The sequence below is a fragment of the Spinacia oleracea genome, chromosome 2 (assembly GCF_020520425.1).
Source record: "Spinacia oleracea cultivar Varoflay chromosome 2, BTI_SOV_V1, whole genome shotgun sequence".
In the NCBI taxonomy this organism is placed as follows: Eukaryota; Viridiplantae; Streptophyta; class Magnoliopsida; order Caryophyllales; family Amaranthaceae; genus Spinacia; species Spinacia oleracea.
In genome coordinates, this window is record NC_079488.1 from 88588238 (window position 1) to 88606784 (window position 18547).

An 18547-nucleotide genomic window follows, 5' to 3' on the forward strand; every position below is an offset into this window, starting at 1 on the left:
GGATTTTTATAATTTTTTCACAAAATATTTAACTGAAGATCTCCCAAGTTACTGCATAGTTCTAACATTTTTAACATACTCGTTTAAATTTTTTCATCTAATGTGCATATTTAAAACGGATATTTCATGAAATGCCCTCGAGTTTTTCCATAATTCACCAAACGCCCATCAAGTTTCAATAATTCATAAAATACCCCTCACAATTTGTACAAATACCCAACATACCCTTACTAATAACGGACCGTTAGTCTGCCGTTAGCCAAGTTTTCAATTCACCCAAATGCCCCTATTCTGAAACTTATTTCACCAAATGTCCCTATTGTGAAACTTTTTTCACCAAATGCCCCAAACTTAAATATAGCTATTTTGATGTTTCAGCGACTAGTTTTTGTGTTTGAAAGGTAGTTGTTGGTCACGGTCGACTATAAAAGCCCCTTTGCTGAATGGTTCTTGTAAGTTAGATGTTATTTTGATTTGCTTTGCTAATTTCATAAGATTTTTGTCATGAATTTTCTTTCAAAATCATCATCCACACCCAATGAGTCCACATATATATTAGAGTACCTACCAAATTTTGTTATTGTGGTAGGAAATTTGTCATTCGAAGTTCTAATACAACACTCAATCCACAAAGGTTGTACTACAAGTGTGATCCTTGAAACAATCTGAGATGGTGAAAGGGAGTAGTTGAGCAAAAAAACAAGGGGCAACAACACGAAGGACAATGCGGGGGAAGCTTAGACGAATGAGAAAGTATTGAAAACAGGCGAAACAGTAAGATGCAAGAAGAATTGAAGCAAATGAAGAAGAAGCTAAAACAACAACAAAAAGTAGTCAAAGTTGTAATACAAATGGGGATATTGATGTTTGTAATTTTACTGTTTGTAATCATGAAGTAAACACAAGTAATGAGAAACAAATTCACATTTCATAAATAATTGATGTTGCATAATCTGCACAAAATACCAAAGTGGGAAGCATTTCTGTTTTTAGCTTCACTTACAAAACATCTTTACACCAACTACATTTAATGTTATTTTCTACTCAACGAATATGTGCAAGATCAAAACAGATGTGCAAAAAACTACCCCAAAAAGCATTAGCAGCTATCCAGAAGAGCTTGTGGAACACCACTTCAACCTCCATTCCTACCACAATAACAAAATTTGTTAGGTACCCTAATATATGTGGAATGATTGGGTGTGGAAGATGATTTTGAAAGAAAACTCATGACACAAATCTTATGAAATTAGCAAAGTAAAGTAAAATTACATCTAAAATACAAGAACCATTCAGCAAAGGGGCTTTTATAGCCAACCATGACCAAGAACCACTTTTCAAACACAAAAACTAGCCGTCTGAACATCAGAATAGCTATATTTAAATTTAGAGAATTTGGTGAAATAAGTTTCCTAATAGGGGCATTTGGTGAAATAAGTTTCAGAATAGGGGCATTTGGGTGAATTGGAAACTTGGCTAACGGCGGACCAACGACCCGTTATTAGTAAGGGTATGTTGGGTATTTGTACGAATTGTGAGGGGTATTTTATGAATTATTGAAACTTGATGGGCGTTTGGTGAATTATGGCAAAACTCGAGAGCATTTCATGAAATTTCCGTATTTAAAATGCTAATATAGTAATTTGACCAAAATTTTGAGTGATATATATTCCATTATTAATACAATGATTTGGCTAAAATATTACCAATTTATAATAATAATTATTATTACGTCGTATCTATTATTGCTATAATTTATAAACTAAATTTTGTTTCCATACATAAATAATTTATAAAAAAAGGGAGAGAATAAAAATAAAATAAAACAAATACACTTTATTGGGAAAGTGATTTTTGGCGGAAAAAATCACACCAGGAATCGACACGTGTCATTCCTGGTGTATCTTTTAGTATATAATAATAGATAATAGATTGGTTATTGAGCAAGTATTTTGAATTTTGACTAAACATTTGTTTAGGCGGGATTAAAAATGACTATTGTTATAATTCAGAACATGGTTATTTAGTTGGTTTAATTATTGAATTCAAGTTGAACGCCCGAAAGTAATTGAAACCCGGAAGTATTAAGTTTAACTAGTTTTGGAGCCCGTTTATAGTGTTTGTTAAGCCGTTTGTTAAAGAGTTAACTTTTTTAAGGGATTGTGATTTTAGTTAGAGTATATGATTTATATAGAGGTGATCAAATTTCTAAGTTGAAAAAATATGTAAAATAATATTAAGTGTTAAAGAGAGAGATGAAAAAGTAGAGGTTGAATATGAATTTAATGGTGAATTGATGTTGGATGAGGAAGATGAAGTGGAAGATGTGTTGAATGCATCATATAACAAACACCATTAAAAATTGAAAAAAAAATTAAAAAAATTAAAAATCCATGGAGGAAAAAAGGAGGTGACACGTGTCATCTAACAAAAAGAATCCATAGATGAAAGAATGAGGTGACACGTGTCATCTAATCATATATGGTTATCCTTTTTAAATACTACTTGTTACAGATACTAGGTATAGATTATTGAATTATACTTACTGCATAAGAAAACATTTGAGCTGCGTAAATAGTGATTACATATTTTACCCTTTATTTAAATTAAAAAATAAAAACAAATTAAACACAAAAATATTTTATATTACAATATTAAAGAAAATTAATTTAAAAGATATTAAAATTACCAAATCTTAAAACTAAGAAAAAAATATCAATAAAAGGGGATAAAATAATTAACCAAATAATTATAATTGTGTGTGCGTTTTCAAATTACAAGCACACATCATGTGCATAGAAAATTAGTAACTAATATTATAATTCGGTACATGGGTTATTTAGTTGTTGATTAGAAATGGTAATTGCAGTATTACGAGGAGTATAATGAGGAGGGGTGATAGTGTTGATCCTTATAGGACGCCGAGAAAGAAGATTGTGTCTACAAGTTTTGGAAAAGAAGAAGAAATTGATCCTCCTACGATTGGCACGCAATTTTCTACATAAGAAGTTGCGCATAGATATCGTTATAACCAAACACGTGTCACGAATAATTACGAACAAACCCTGTAAAGTAGAACAAATAGCAAAAACAATAATAAAAGACACAAGTGTTTATGAGGAAATTTAGATTTTTTCCTCTCAAATATTATCGTATTATTAAGTTCCTGCAAAATAATACAATAGCCCTCAATTGATAATTTCTCTCACCAATGTGTTTTTTCCCTCTTATTTTTTAGCTAGGCCTAATCCTCCGTTTATAGGCTAAGCTAAAAACCCTCATATACTAAGATACAATAACTTGTCCTCCAAATATAACATCTTACGTACATACCAAATTCTATCTATTTCCTAATTATACATCTCATTAAACTAGGAAACTAAAAAGGGATAGAAAAGTAGTAGTAAAATGCATGCCAACAAAAAAAAAAAAAAATCTCATGCATGTTTACTTGAGTTTCCTAATTCCATTCCTATCTCCGCGTGGCTTCCCAAATTCCAATTACTAGGAGACTCGTAATGCAATCTCTGACAAAACCCCTCGCAACATGGTATGTTTGATATTCTGGCATCTCTACGTACCCGGCTTTGACCCCAAGCTCCAACACGAGATTTCGTCAGTTTAATTAAGTTGTGTTCAATTCCTAACATACCTTTCCTTAAATTCAACTTAGTTTCCTCACGAATTAACTAACACTTTCGGAACTTGCCTTCCCTTGAGCCAAAATTTGTCCCCCACTACTTCTTTCAAGTATGAAGAGATTTTGTTTGTTACGTCGTCCTCTCAAGATCAACTACTAGCCTTGGTGACCTCCAAATGACCTCACTCAATATGAATAGCATAACCCATGCCATCCAAACAACCCAAATATATGAGATTGCGATCAAGTCTCGAAATATACCTTATCTCTCCTAATTTTCGAGTACTCCCATCATGTGTCTTGATATCAATCTTATCTATGCCCTCAACCTTAGCCTCTTCCCCATTAGGCAAGATAACACACAATCCATCACTTTGTTAATAAGAAGTAAACCACTCCTTCCTACAAAAAATGTGTTGTGAGCATCCCGAATCCAAAATCCAACCCTCTTTTGGATCTTTACTCTCATCCACCATGAGAGTCATATCCTCATTAATAGAAATAGCTGCAGCACCTCCAGCCTTACCGCTCCTCAACGCCATCAAGTATTCCTTGTACCTAGTACACTTTGATTGAATATGTCTTATCTCGTCACAATATCAACACCTGATGTTAGGGTTTGTATTTCTCGTCCTATTTTTTGCCTTTACATTTATTTCTACTACCCTTCGCTACCAATCCTGCTCCTCCCATAATTGATGACATTCCCCCTTGCTTCATGAACCTCCCCGCCTCAAATAACGCAACCGCAATATCGTCCAAAGAAATTGGTGTCTTCATTACAAGTAAACTAGTTATCACAAAGTAATACCTTTTAGGGAGATATATCAACAATAAAATTTCCTTGTCCTCCTCCCCGATTTTCACATCTAATCACCCCCAATCGGGTGATCAAGTCATTAAACTTATTTAGATGATCTTGTAGTGCGTTGTCTTCCTCCATCTCGAGTGAATAAAGGTCGTTCTTCAAGAACAACTCGTTGACCAATGACTTAGATGCGTAGATCTTAATCAATTTCTCGCACAACTCTTTTGGATTATTTTCCTCTAAGACGTTGTACTTGATCTCCGGTGCAAGAGTCAATCTGATCGTACTAATAGCCCATACATACCAAATTCTATCTATTTCCTAATTATACATCTCATTAAACTAGGAAACTAAAAGAAGGATAGAAACGTCGTAGTAAAATACATGCCAAAAAGAAATCCCATGTTCACTTGAGCTTCCTAATTTCATTCCTATCTCCACGTGGCTTCCCAAATTTTAAGTAGTAGGAGACTTGTAATGCAATCTCTAACAAAATTCCCCGCAACATGGTATGTTTGATATTTTGGCATCTCGACATACCCGACTTTGACCATAAACTGCAACACGAGCTTTCGTCGGTTTAATTAAGTTGTGTTTAATTTCTAATAGATATTTCTTTATCTATGGAAGTAAAAGAGATTTGGTATTGTGTGTGCCTCTAGTTCAAACAAGACGTCGAATGCCGAAGGGTCATGTAAAACAGAAGCGTTGTGGAAGTTGGACCTGTGAGTGCTATGGAAAGCTAACTCTATCCAAGCAGTACTTGGATCTTAGCAATCTAACAAAACAACTAATGAGTGCCACAATTCCAAATCGGAGATCTAAATAAGTGGGATGTCCAATTGAAATTTATGGTAGCCTAAACGATGAGGATGTTTGAGTTATCAAGAGAGCGTTGTCTGACCATAGGAATCACCAACCTACACAGATGAAATCCATGGATGTGACTGCATATATGAAACGCAATATGAAGGAGAAAGAGAAACACTTGGTAAGACGGGTTAAGACTAGCAAAAAGGCGGGTATGAAAGATGTTGATATAATTAAATTACTGGTCGAGGAGAGGGATGAAGTGGAAATATTCCCTTCACTACAAAGGACCTTCAATATCAAAATCGGAAAGATTTGAAACTGAAACTAAGTGGTGGTGATGCAAAAGCAATGGTGGATTACTTTAACAAGTTGACAACTGATAATCATAACTTCTTCCACATGGAAAGGTACGCTACAGACGGTGGTCTTCAAAGCATAGTTTGGGTTGATGCGAAAAGCGGGGCAACATATGAAGATTTTGGAGATGTAGTATGCTTTGATGCCACATATTTGACCAATAAGTACAGTCTTCCCTATGCAAACTTTTGTGGTGTAAATCATCACAAGCAGACGATATTGTTGGTTTATGCCCTAATTTCTCGCGAAGTTCACGACCACCTACATCCTCTCTTCTCTTTGTTGAATTCGATGCTCTATTAATGGTAGCCCCCAAAATTAATTAGGTCAAAATTGATTTACTGAATTGATTTCCCCCAAAAATAATTAGGTCGGCATTTCCCCCAAAACCATTACAAATTCTTTTGACCGTAATTATATGCAATTATATATTAGTAAAATTTAAAAAATTGACATTTGAAAAATGTACATTAAGGCCCTGTTTAGTTCACCTTATTTCTCCTGATCTGATCTGGTCTGGTCTGATCTGAACTTATTTTTTCTGATCTGATCTGAACTTATTTTTTATGATCTGATCTGATCTGGTCTGGTCTGATCTGGTCTGATCTGGTCTGATCTGGTCTGATCCGATTCTTCTGAATTAAGTTTAAACAAAAATCTACATTTATTAATATTAAACGACTTACGTGTAAAATAAATATTACACAAATTTATAATATTGTTATTATTTATTTGACTTTGCTCATGATTTAACTATTCCTTATATTAGATAGAACTATACATGATCTAGATAGATCAGTTATGATCTAGACATATAAGTTCTGATCTGGATATGATATGTACAGATCGGTTCTGATCTATACATGATTTGTACATATAAGTTATGAACTGGACATGATCAGCTCTAATCTGGACATGATCTGTACAGATTAATTCTGATATGTACAGTTTAGTTATGATCTGGACATGATCTGTACAAATCAGTTCTGATCTAGACATGATATGTATAGTTCAATTCTGATCTAGACATGCTCTGTACAGATCAATTCTGATCTAGACATGCTCTGTACAGATCAGTTCTGATCTGGACATGATATATACAGTACAGTTCTGATCTAGACATGATTTGGACATGATCTGTACAGATCAGTTCTGATCTGGTCATGATCTGTACAGATTAGTTCTGATCTGGTCATGATCTGTACAGATCAGTTCTGATCAGGTCATGATCTGTCAGACTAGTTCTGATCAAATTTGCTAGGTTCACAAGTTTTCTTGAATTTTTGTAACCATTTTTTTTAATTTTATTTTTATTATTCAATTCATATGTTTAGGAAATAAACAAAAAAAAAAGGTTGTTTCTTTTTTCCCAACCTTAGTCCAGCTAATTACTCATATGTGCGTTGTCAAATAGCCAGAAAATTTATAAAGATACTCCCTCGCATAGCGGAATTATCATGGACTCACTCAATTACTAATCCAAGATATTTCCCCGACGGATACCTACATTATACAGTAATATAGTACCCTTTTATTCAATCCAAGAGCTAGTTATTAAGTAATACAATAAAATCGTAAACAACGTAGATTTCCTGGAAAAAATTCAATTAGAAAATAGAAATCTGGAAAAAAAAATTAGTTTGAAATTTTTGAAGTAGAGGATGAATCAGTAAGAACGTAGCGGATACATCATACAATGGATTAATCCATTATCAATCCAACATTATTCTCATCATTTTCATCATATCTTTATAAATTCAAGAAAGAGGAGTAGGAAATAGAATTTAAAAACATAAAAATAAATACAAATTACAGCATCAGTAGAGATGAAGAACGCCTACTGAATTACTGATTATCGTTGTTGCGGTGGTTGGTTTTTATAGCGCAACTTCACATATTAAACCCTAGAACTTAACGTTAATCTAATGGGCCTTTACAGCCCAATCAATGCCTTTGAAGTTGTTTTTAATTTCTTTTTAATTTTTTTTCCACTCAAAAGAAAAAAACTTTTTATTTTTTGTTTATATAATGAAACGATGCGTTTCGTTCTGTTGGGGTTTATGGGCGGATTACCGGAAAGAACTACGGCTTCTTTCTGAATTTGGATTTTGGAGATTGAGGAAAACGAAACGGCTTACTGTGGGCTGTCTTCTGTGGGGGTAAGCTCTTTTTTTGTGTGATAATTTTATGCTTTTGTTAACTTAATGCGATTGTGAATTTGTGATTAATCGGTGCTGTTATAAAATACTCCGTTTTAAGATTTTGATGAACAAAAAGTGGGTTGTATTAATTTGATTTTGTGACTTGACCAAATTGTGTAATTTCAGGGAAATCATCTCAATTAGGGTTATATGCTAATTGCAAAGATTATGTATGCTAAGTACTCAAACAGAAGATGTTGATGTTATACGAAATTATACTTTATGATGGGTTCGAAGTGGGCACTTGTGGGTGATTGAAACATTGGGATTGAGTTTGCGGATGCATTCATGTTTTGATATTGGAAAAAGCATAATAGGACCGACCATATTAATCAAATCCTCAGTGAATTGGATTTTGGAAATTGGTATAGGTTCTGTTTTGATATGTTTTTGTTTACAATCAATGAAACATTTCATAACAACACTTTAAATCACCATAAGAGCTTGTACATTGGGGTTCTCCAAATAGTTCTCCAAGTAGCTCTATAAGAAGAACTATCTTTTGACATTAGGGCTCTTGAGTGGTTTCTGAGGGGCTCTTGAGTAGCTCTTCATGGAGAGCTACTTCAAGGTAGCTCTTGTCCAAGAGCCCTCCACGAGTTGATTCTTGTTGAAAAGTGGGGAATAACTTTGAAAATTGGATAGTAACTTTAGTTAAAAATACAATTAATTATGGACCACCAAATGGTAAAAAAGAGATTGGAGAGCTCACTTGAGGAACCAACCAATGTTGAGTGTTTTTAGGAATGAATTATTGAGTGTGTCTTGTAGAGAGATGGTGGTAGAGAGAGAGAGAGAGTGGAGAGCCCTCCAAGAGCTTTTTTGAAGAGCCAACCAATGTACATGCTCTAAGGCTTTACACTTGTGGGTGATGGAAATGATGATTTAAATTGCTGGTACATTCATGTTTTGATTTTAGAAAAAACTTTGGAACTTTGTATGAATGTAGTTCAGTACTTCAGTTTTTAAGGTGTTGTATACCAAATATCGATTTCTGAGTTTTATGAGACTAGGGTGTAGCATGTCTTTACTGTCATTTGGAAGATACTTGATGCAATACCGAGTTGAAGTAGGGGGTGAGGATTTCTATGCCATGTCTTATTTTGGATACTCAAGTCATCCCATTTTAGACTTGGTTACATTTGAGAATTGAGATTCTACTCTGAAGCATGCGAAATTCTTTTTTGACTGCTTTTGTAATTTGGTGTTATTTTTATGCAAAGCCAATTGTGATTCTGTTAGTAATACTCTTTTACACTGCTGCACACGCCTAATATGTGAAACTACCCATTATGCATGGCAGGTATCTGTCACTCTGTCAGTAGTTCATTATTGTTATGTTAAACTAAGTGCAAAGTTTAAAAATGAGAGTCACAGTCCTTCAAACTATTTGGTGGATAGAAGGGGAAATGAGTGTAGTTTTGCTGGAATAGGGAGTTCAATCCGTTTATTAAGGAAAGTTGGGAGAAGGGAAGGGAGGGAAGGGAAGAGAATTGGAGCCTTGGGGGATCATTTTCCTTCCCTTTTAATAAACCAAATCCTTCCAGTGGAAAGATTTTGAAGGAAAATGCAAGCTCAAATCTTTCCTCCCGTCACCCCCTTTTTTCCTCTATCCTTTCCACCTCTCCCTTTCCTTCCGTAATTGCTGTCCAAACATAGTGTTAGAGTGCCTTTTTTTTAGTGATGGGTGTGGCCTGGCAGGGCTGGCACTCAGCCCAAAAGAAAAGCACGTCAAGCATGAAACAGGCACCTGTTCTACAGCATGTTTGAACCCGCATGACCATTCCTCTGGACTTGCTGTGCCTAGGACAGTCAATTTTGCATTAGAAAGTATTTTCATCCCCCCCCCCCCCCCCTCCTGTATATGTATTGTCGCACTATCATGTGTACCATACAATTAACTTTCTTCTTTGTAGAGGCTCCTCCATTGCAGGATATATGGTAAGGTTAGCAAACATTTGCAGCCATTCCCTACTATTGCAATTTGCAATGTATTATGTTTGTTACAGTCTTGGTTGGAGCATCCTAAGTAACGGTATTTCACTTCAAAGAAGTAGAGAACTGTAATTAATTCTTTACGCAATAGTGGTTAAATAGTAGAGGATCAATTTTGTTTGTAGTCATGTATTGTCTTACCTAGGGAGTTAATAAAATTGTGCTTAATATTGTACAACAACTTGTATATGTCAATAATTGATTTTACAATTTTTAATGTGGTTTCAGGTATATATCTTCTGTTTCTTTTGGTACAAGAAGACTTTGTATTTTCAATGTAAATAAAGTGGCCAGCGCTGCAAAAGATAGACGGATTTTTGCTTGGTTCAAGACAGTATGCAAATTGCATTTTCTGTTTCATTCTTGTGTCAGACTACATATTGGAGATGGTGGCTGTATGGCACAATTGTGTTCAGTATTGGAAAGTTAAAATCGTGGTGAGCTTGATTGATTCTTCAGAGAAGGGTGATTCATCACCCAGGTCTGAACTATGCGGAAAAAATATTATGGTGAATAAGAAAGAAGTGCTTCCGAGAGGATGATCATGTCAGTGAACAAACACTTCATATTAGATTCATTGAGGCATTGCAGAACCTTCCCCCAGCTTCATCAAATACATGCCCATGCCATTACTACGGGCATCCTCACTCTTCATTCCTTTTTTCTTCATCCAAACATTCTATGCACGATTGCCCGCCTTGCTGCTTCACATCGCATCGCAGCTTCTTCGAGTTTGACAAACTATGCTGTTTTGGTGTTCAACCTTATAAGGTCGCCTACCACTTTCTGCTATAATACAATGATGCGAGTTCAGAATTTGTTTTCTGCTCCTGCATCTGCCCTCATGCTCTTCAAAGATATGCGCCGCATTTCAATTCCTCCAGACTTCCACACTTATCCTTTTGCCATCAAGGCCTCCAGTAATCTCCGGGTACCTTCAATTGCCGCTGCCCTTCATTCGCTGACTGTGAAGTCTGGCTTTGTTACTGACATATATGTTCTCAATTCCATTCTTCATGTGTATGCTATTTTGGACCGCCTCAGTGATGCTTGCTTGTTGTTTGAAGAGAGTGGACATAAAGATATTATATCCTATAATGCATTGATTGATGGCTTTGTTAAGGCAGGAGACATTGAAAAAGCACACCTGCTTTTTGATAAAATGACGATCCGTGATGCAGTCTCATGGGGTACTCTGATTGCTGGCTACACACATATGAAGGAATGCCAGAAAGCCATTGATCTCTTTAAAAGCTTGCTTCGTTCACCGTCTGGAATTCGTCCAGACAACATTGCTCTGGTTTCTGTTCTTTCTGCCTGTGCACAACTTGGAGATCTGGAGCAAGGCAGAGCAGTTCATGATTATGTAATCGAAAATGGGATTCGAGTGGATTCCTTCTTGTCCACTGGCTTGGTGGACTTGTATGCCAAGTGTGGCTGCGTTGAGAAGGCCATAAATATTTTTGAATCAAGCTCTGAGAAGAATTTGTTCACATGGAATGCTTTGTTAATGGGGCTTGCTTTACATGGCCATGGCAGAGCATGCTTAGATTATTTTTCCAGGATGATAACGGATGGTATTCGGCCAGATGGTGTCAGTGTCTTGGGAGTTTTGGTTGGATGCAGCCATGCAGGTCTAATTTGTGAAGCACGTGAGCTTTTTAAGAATATGGATGTTATGCATGGGGTTCGCCGTGAGCTAAAGCACTATGGCTGCATGGCTGATTTGTTTGGACGTGCTGGTTTAATTGGAGAAGCACAAGAGATGATAAAACATATGCCAATTCAGGGTGACATCTACACCTGGGGAGCCTTACTTGCTGGCTGCAGAAAACATGGGATGCTTGAAATTGCAGAGGAAGCAGCTAAGCACATGCAGAAGTTGAACCCTGAAGATAGCGGTCTATACTCAGTAATGGTTGATATTTATGCTAATTCTGATATGTGGGATGATGTTGCCAAGACAAGGAGTATCATAAGGACTAGAAGGATCACAAAGAATGCTGCTTGTAGTTTGATTAAATTAAATGGGATTAGTCATGAGTTTATAGCCGGTGATGATTTGCATCCTCAAACGGATGAGATATATATGGTTTTGAGTGGCCTAGGAAACCACCAATTTGAAGCTTCTCCACAAAAATTCTAACTAAATAGGGATGTGGTACAGCGGTGGTTGATTATTTTCATCTGTTTGATCCTGGGACGGCAATCAGATGTAATGGAACAATTGGTAATTGTTCATTTGACAAATGCAGCAGGATAGTAATCTGTATTATGCCTTGTACATGTTATACAAAATTTCTTCGGAATATTTATAAAGAATAGTTCAGTGGTCAGAACCAAGAAGTTACTCCATGGCATTTTTTTGTTTATCCTTGTTTTCATTGTAGCAGGTTTCTACCATTATGTTTCCTACATTCAGCAAGGGGGGAAGCGAGCAAAAGATATTGCTAGTTTGCGCTAGATGCCTTCCTAGAAGTACGGATCATAGAACAGGTATCTTCACTGCTATTTCCTTTTTTTATCACTTACTTTCTCTTTTTGTGCTCACCCACCTCGCTAGTCCAAAATAGACCTTAATAAGCGCAAATAATAAACCTGATGGTATATGGTAATGAGTAATGACATGGAACAAACGAATGATTTAGATACTAAGGCTTACTCCATATCAAGATATGTGATTTTAGGAAACCAATGATATAGGTGAAAAATGTATCCAATGTATTGGAGATTTTCATCTTAGGGCATGCTTAAATTAAGGCAATGCATTAAGTGTAATGAAGACAAACTAAAGTGTATGAAGATGAGTGTAAGACATGGTTAGTCTGTTAGAGCTGACAAATCAGGCCTGCCAGTTGGGTTAGGGTATTGTTTGGTCAGGTCATATCAGGTTTGGGTCATGATAGGTCCTTATCTCCATGTGGTTCCAATTCGTGTTCTGGTCTTTTGAGTGACCTTGGGTTAGGTAGGGTCGTTCTTTGTTGGGTCCATTTTTGACGGCTTTCGGTCTTGGCAGAATGGATGATGTAGTGATAATGCTAGAAGGGAGCGAAGTCGGAACTATAACCCTCATTTCAGAGGGTGATACTGATACATTATCCTAGGGGCCAGGGGGACGTTGTTTAAGAATTAGCCATAAAAGAGATGTAACATATTATTTAGAACCAATGCAGGTTGCAAAGAATTGGTATTTGGGAATGTTTAATAAAAGAGATCAAATCCTTGCAAAAGTTCAATATGAATACAAACACAGTTTTTAAATAAAATGAAGCAGCTATCATTATCTTTTTCTGCCTATTTTCTTTGAAATGGGTTATAATTTCCTTCCATAAGATAAACCTAGCCTTGGTATGTATTTATTGAACAGTTATAAGGATATAATAAATCCACCTTTTTAAGAATAAAAGCAAAGCTAATTCTCAATTGTAATCGTTAGGTATCTTAACGGCTGCTTTGTATATCAGCTGAAAAGCATTTTCTATGCATGAGTTGAACTTCTGCACATCTATGTAGCCCTTTTCAACGCCAATAGCAATCCTTAATGTGCGCATGTAACTCATAACGGTTATTGTCAGGCTCTGCAAGTTCATACAATCATTAGTTACAACATCAATTTGTTTATCATATGTTGGTAAAACAGAAAAATTCTTGATCCTACAATAGAAAATTGCTGCTTAATCATATTGAGAAAATATATATTTGTGGAAGTATGTTCATCTTTGATTCATACAGACAAAGAGTATTGCTACTTTGTGGTCATTTCCTATCTTATACACTGTAATAAGATATCTGATTTGTTGTGATATTACATGTTAAAGGAGTAGATGATTTGCTTGTATAAGCTACTTGAAAGCGAACGAAGATGTGTCATGCGGTGCAGATCCCCCTCCCCTCCTCTCTAGTTCAGTACAATGGGTGTAATGCATGAGAAAAATAATCTCCAAGTGTTGGACTTAGACTTAGGTTTTTTTTTGTTCACCTTATATCCACTTATTTCAGAAAAAATAAGTTCAGGAAAAATAAGGGTTACTCAAGTACAATTTATAACTAAAATAAGTTTTGATAAGTTCTAATAAGTTCAGTTAAGTTCAGGAAAATAAGTGAAAATCAAGTGAACATAACGCACCCTTAGTAATGAAAAGGAAATGAATGTAAAGGGATAGATAATGTGCAAGTATATGCTTCTTAGAAAAGAGCAAAGATAAGGGTTGTGTAACAGCTCCCTGTTCCTCTCACTTGTGGGGACCTACATAATAAATCAAACCCCTAAAGTGGTATACAATATATATTCCCATCTTTCCCCCCTGTGACAGTAAGTCGATTCCTACCCTGCACTCCTGCGGGCTGCGGGTTCCCATTTCCCCTCCAGGTTCTATGAAAAATAGACAGAAGTTATGGATTATGAGTGATTTTAGCATTCTGTTTCTCCTGTTTTTAGTATAGCTCACCTCAGGAACACCAACGACCATGAAATACAAGCCTTTGCATGGGTGATTTGCTAAGGCCATTTGTTCAACTGGACCAATCATGTTTGAGACTGTCATGGTTGATTTCTGTAGTGTACTATGGATAAATTCAGCTGCTGCCTGAAAAAACAGTGTCACACTTAATAGAATTCTTTTGGTGCATTTCAAAGTTGCTTTAAGAATCAAAACCATTAGATTGTACATCTTATTTGTTAGTCAGAACTGGAAGCTATTTTGCATATAGTCTGAGAAAACAATCATATTAATATGAGGGAACTCTGTTACTCGGACCCCTTCATTTCACTACCCGTGTGGACATTCAGACTTTGGTATGGCAACTTAGATACTTCATTCAAGCATCTGATCACAAGCATTAAAGCATTGGTACTATACTAACATCTATGATAAAGACTTGTTGAATAATAGTTATAAGCCAATTAGAACATGACAGTATTAACACAGTGAAAGATAGACAGTATTAATGATAGACAGTATTAACATAGCGATTCACGCACCTCAGGACCTCTGTATTTTCTTAAAAACTCCAGGCTCTGACCAGTGAGATAGACAGCCAAAGAATTTCTCTTCCTCTTAATGATTTTCTGTGCTTCAGAAATAAATTCCAGGGGTTTGGAAGATTTATCATTGAATAATTCAGGTAGTGCGACATGTAAAAATGCAAACTGGTTTCCCCATTTTGTTTCAGAGTGAGTTTTAACCATGTCTTGAATGGACTTGTAACCATTGATATTTCTAGTGTTAAGCAACACTAGTGCTGTTGTTTCAGAAGTACCAAATCCTTTTCCTGCTGCTTCCATGTATAATCGAGTCCCATAGAAGATTATACCAGTAAGCACATCATTTATAGTCTGCAGGAGTAATCTGGTCATGTTAGTAGCTGCATCATGTATCTATATTGTAGATTCCATTTCAAAATTCCAATACAGTTGATACCATATCAAGTAAAGGGGGATCTTACCGCTCCTATTGCTGTTTTGATTTGTTTAATTTGATCCAGGGACAATTCAACTGTAGAGATCTGTACTGAATGGAATTCTACACCTTCATCCCCTGATCTAATTGGTGTTTTATCATCAGCGATAAAACTACCCTTTAGCACACTCCATCCATAATCACGGGTTGTATTGTAGATTGTTGACAAGGTTTTTGGCAGACAGCCAATATCATCAGTAGCTTTTCTGTTAGCTTCTGAGCTGGGTTGCATTGATGGGAAGGTTAACGGAAGGGAAGGATTATCTGCTCTTTGCATACAGGAAAGAAGTGCTCCCATAAGAGAAAAGCCATCACCGAGCGCATGGTGAAGCTTGAAGATGAGGTGTGCTGCTGCTTTGTTTGTTGGGTAATTAAAAATGTGAACTTCCCATAATGGTTTGTCTTTTGACAGTGGTTTCATAGCAATTTCGGTTATATATTTGTCGAAACAGTCATCATATTTTTCGAGGGACAAGTTGTCAGGAAATCTGGGAAGATTGAGATGATCTGGAAGGTTCACCTCCACCCTTTTCCATTGTTTTACACCCTTGTGATCAGATACCTGTGAAGAGCAATTTCAAAACACTTGTTATGTTTTTGCTGATAAACTTAGGATTTAGGAAGTTGGAGGCAGACAATTCAAGAGAGAATGAGAAAGAATTACCATAATGGATGAGAACCTTGTGTTGATGGGAAGGAAGAGATCCTGAAGTAGTGGTAATGCACAGGACTCATCAATGGGAATTTCGGATTCCAAAATTCCAAGGACACGAACTGACATTGTTTTGCTATTGAAGTATTGTCCTGTAGGAGACACTGGTTCGTCTTCTGCACCTTCTTCTTCTTCTTCTTTGTATTCTGTTTTTATTTGCAACCCGGAATCCATTTCCCTTGTTTCCAAACACAATAACGTTGTATGTCTTTGACTTAGTAGTAGTAGTAGTAGTAGTAGTAGTAGTAGTAGTAATAGTGTAATAGTGTAATAGTGTTAGGCTTAGGAAGGATGGGAGGGAGATCCGCTCTTATGGCTATGGGTTTTATATGAAGTCAAGTTTGAAGAAAACATCACCCATTTCTGCATACTTTTTATACTGAATACGTATTGCATTAATGGCAGTTAAAGGGGGAGTTGAAACCATTATTAGAGTGTAGGTGCAGCTGTTCATACTTCATATTTTTTTTTCTGGTACAAGTTACATATAGCATTTCTGACTGTATTTTTTTAGGAGTTATATATTTCCATTACACCCAAGGTCCCCCACCACTCCCCCATTGTTTATTATATATTTATCTACTATGGTTATTATACATACTTACATCATCTTACATTAAATTATTCACTCACTATCAAAGACGAAGTATTTACAATAAATAATTAACATATATCCACCACTTGCATTATTATTATAAGAATATCAACTCACATTGCTTAATATTTGTGCCGGTCAACATGTAACTTTAAAAAAAAACAGATGGAGTATTTCGTTTAATTTTCCAACTTTTTCTTTTTCCTGCGTGACCAGTTTTAATGGAATAAAATCATTTACGTTTTTGTTAAATTCTCAACTTTTTTCACAAGAATTCAATGGTGTCATAATGCTAATGGATATCCGAAAATGCCCTCACAGGAATTTCCCAAACATTCGAAGTTGGACAAATCTAAATTCAGCACTTTAAACGTCCAATATTATTTTCTAAGTTTTTTCACTCGAATTAACCATTATATGCCATTTTTATTTTGAAATAGCAATGTCATAGATAAGCATAGTTTACATCATTCTATAATTTTCAATAGTTTTAGAACAAAATGTCCATGTCTGATGAGTGATGACTATTCCTCATTTTGTCTCTATTTATTCTTTCTTACTTGGGCCTTTTTTTCGAGAGGAATTTTAAACAAGAACAAATTGATACAGGAACATAGAAAAGTCATCCTCAAAAGCTTGCTTAAGGGGAGGAGAATCCATGATCCTATATAAATCTCACATCAGTCATCTATATGACCAATGTGGAACTTAAAGTATCATAACCTTACAATGGACCGTAACATACCACCCTGCTTCGCAGCTACATGTTCTCATGTGGCAGGCTTTGCGCTAGGCAGAAGGGATGAGATGTAGAAGAGAGAGAAAGTTCCTAGCCCCGGACGAGGACCGACGTCACCTCCATCAGTCACATGTGGTGCTAAGAGTAGAGGTCGGTTCTTATACCTTTGATACAAGCTGATAGAAGAGCCAAAAGCCAGCTCAAGAGGAGGAGAGTCCATGATCATACGAATCCCACATCAACCATCCCCATGACCAATGGGACTTAAAGTCTCATAACCTTACAATGATTCATAACACAAATGGATATTGAAAAAGTAATACTCCCTCCGTCCCAGATTAGTTGGTACACTTTCCTTTTTCGTCCGTCTCAGATTAGTTATTACACTTCTAAATTAGGAATGACCCCACAATTATTATATTGTCTCTCTCTTCCCACTAAATCTTTTTTTTCCCACACCCTCTCTCATTCAATTAAAAAAATACCCACTAACTCCTATCACATCTACTTTTTCAATAAAATAATAATTGATAACCACACAACTACTTATCGCATTAAACTGTATGCCCAGGAGAGTGTAACAACTATTTTGGGACAGAGGGAGTATTAATTTGGGGTTGTTGCAAAATACTCGTACAAAAGGTAGATATAATTGAAAAATATTAAGTTGTGGTCCGAGTTATGAAAATAATAGCGAAAACTCTTTGAACATCACTTATCATCTATAATATTATTAAAACTTAAAGGCAAAACATGCTATACTATCAATTGTCAATGTGTCATCAAATACGTGACAATGTGTTTATAGCTGAATTTTAATTATAAATTCACTTTTAACAAGTTTCCAACAAGATTTGAACCACTAACCTCCTATTAATAATGAGAAAGAATTATCATCCAAGTGACATTTAAAAAAAATATATATATCAACCTGTAAACACCTATTTTTGTCCCCATTCCCGAAAGGGAAAGGTTCGATGATGAAAGCATAAAAACTCCACTTGACAACGCATCTCCTACAAAATAAACGAATCTCGATTCCCCATTTCATTTCACCCGAAACCTGCTATTTATGGAAACCTGCTAAAAATAGTAGCTGCCGTAAAAGGTAGCTTCTAAAAGTGGCAAATCATAAAAGATAGAAACCTGTCAGAATTAGGTGTTGCATTCCAACATAAATCCTAAATGAGATAGAAAACTGCGAGAATCCTATTCCTAATAGGATTCG

General features: G+C 35.8%; 2 protein-coding genes across 4 annotated transcripts; one reads left to right on the top strand and one right to left on the bottom strand.

The window, feature by feature from the left end:
* The first annotated feature begins 7253 nt into the window (after positions 1-7253).
* On the top strand, positions 7254-16478 carry LOC110778413 (pentatricopeptide repeat-containing protein At5g61800). 2 transcript variants are annotated; one of them, XR_008928205.1, is made up of 4 exons: positions 7254-7777; positions 10043-12044; positions 12208-12310; positions 15299-16478. XR_008928205.1 is itself a non-coding variant. In XM_021982973.2 (2 exons), exon 2 carries the CDS (start codon positions 10353-10355, stop codon positions 11958-11960), a length of 1608 nt encoding a protein of 535 aa, XP_021838665.1. In that variant the 5' UTR covers positions 7255-7777; positions 10043-10352; the 3' UTR covers positions 11961-12160. The 2 variants fall into 2 exon arrangements, 1 of the variants encoding a protein (XP_021838665.1); XM_021982973.2 differs by lacking the exons at positions 12208-12310; positions 15299-16478 and having other exon boundaries at positions 7255-7777; positions 10043-12160.
* On the bottom strand, positions 13015-16323 carry LOC110778414 (wax ester synthase/diacylglycerol acyltransferase 4). Of its 2 annotated transcripts, XM_021982974.2 has the most exons (5): positions 15938-16322; positions 15260-15835; positions 14796-15149; positions 14263-14400; positions 13015-13392 (listed from the first exon to the last, which is right to left on the bottom strand). In XM_021982974.2, the coding sequence occupies exons 1-5, from the start codon at positions 16157-16159 to the stop codon at positions 13234-13236; spliced, it is 1449 nt and encodes a 482-aa protein (XP_021838666.2). In that variant the 5' UTR covers positions 16160-16322; the 3' UTR covers positions 13015-13233. The 2 variants fall into 2 exon arrangements, with proteins under 2 accessions (XP_021838666.2, XP_021838667.2); XM_021982975.2 differs by lacking the exon at positions 14263-14400 and having other exon boundaries at positions 15938-16323.
* Positions 16479-18547: the final 2069 nt, after the last annotated feature.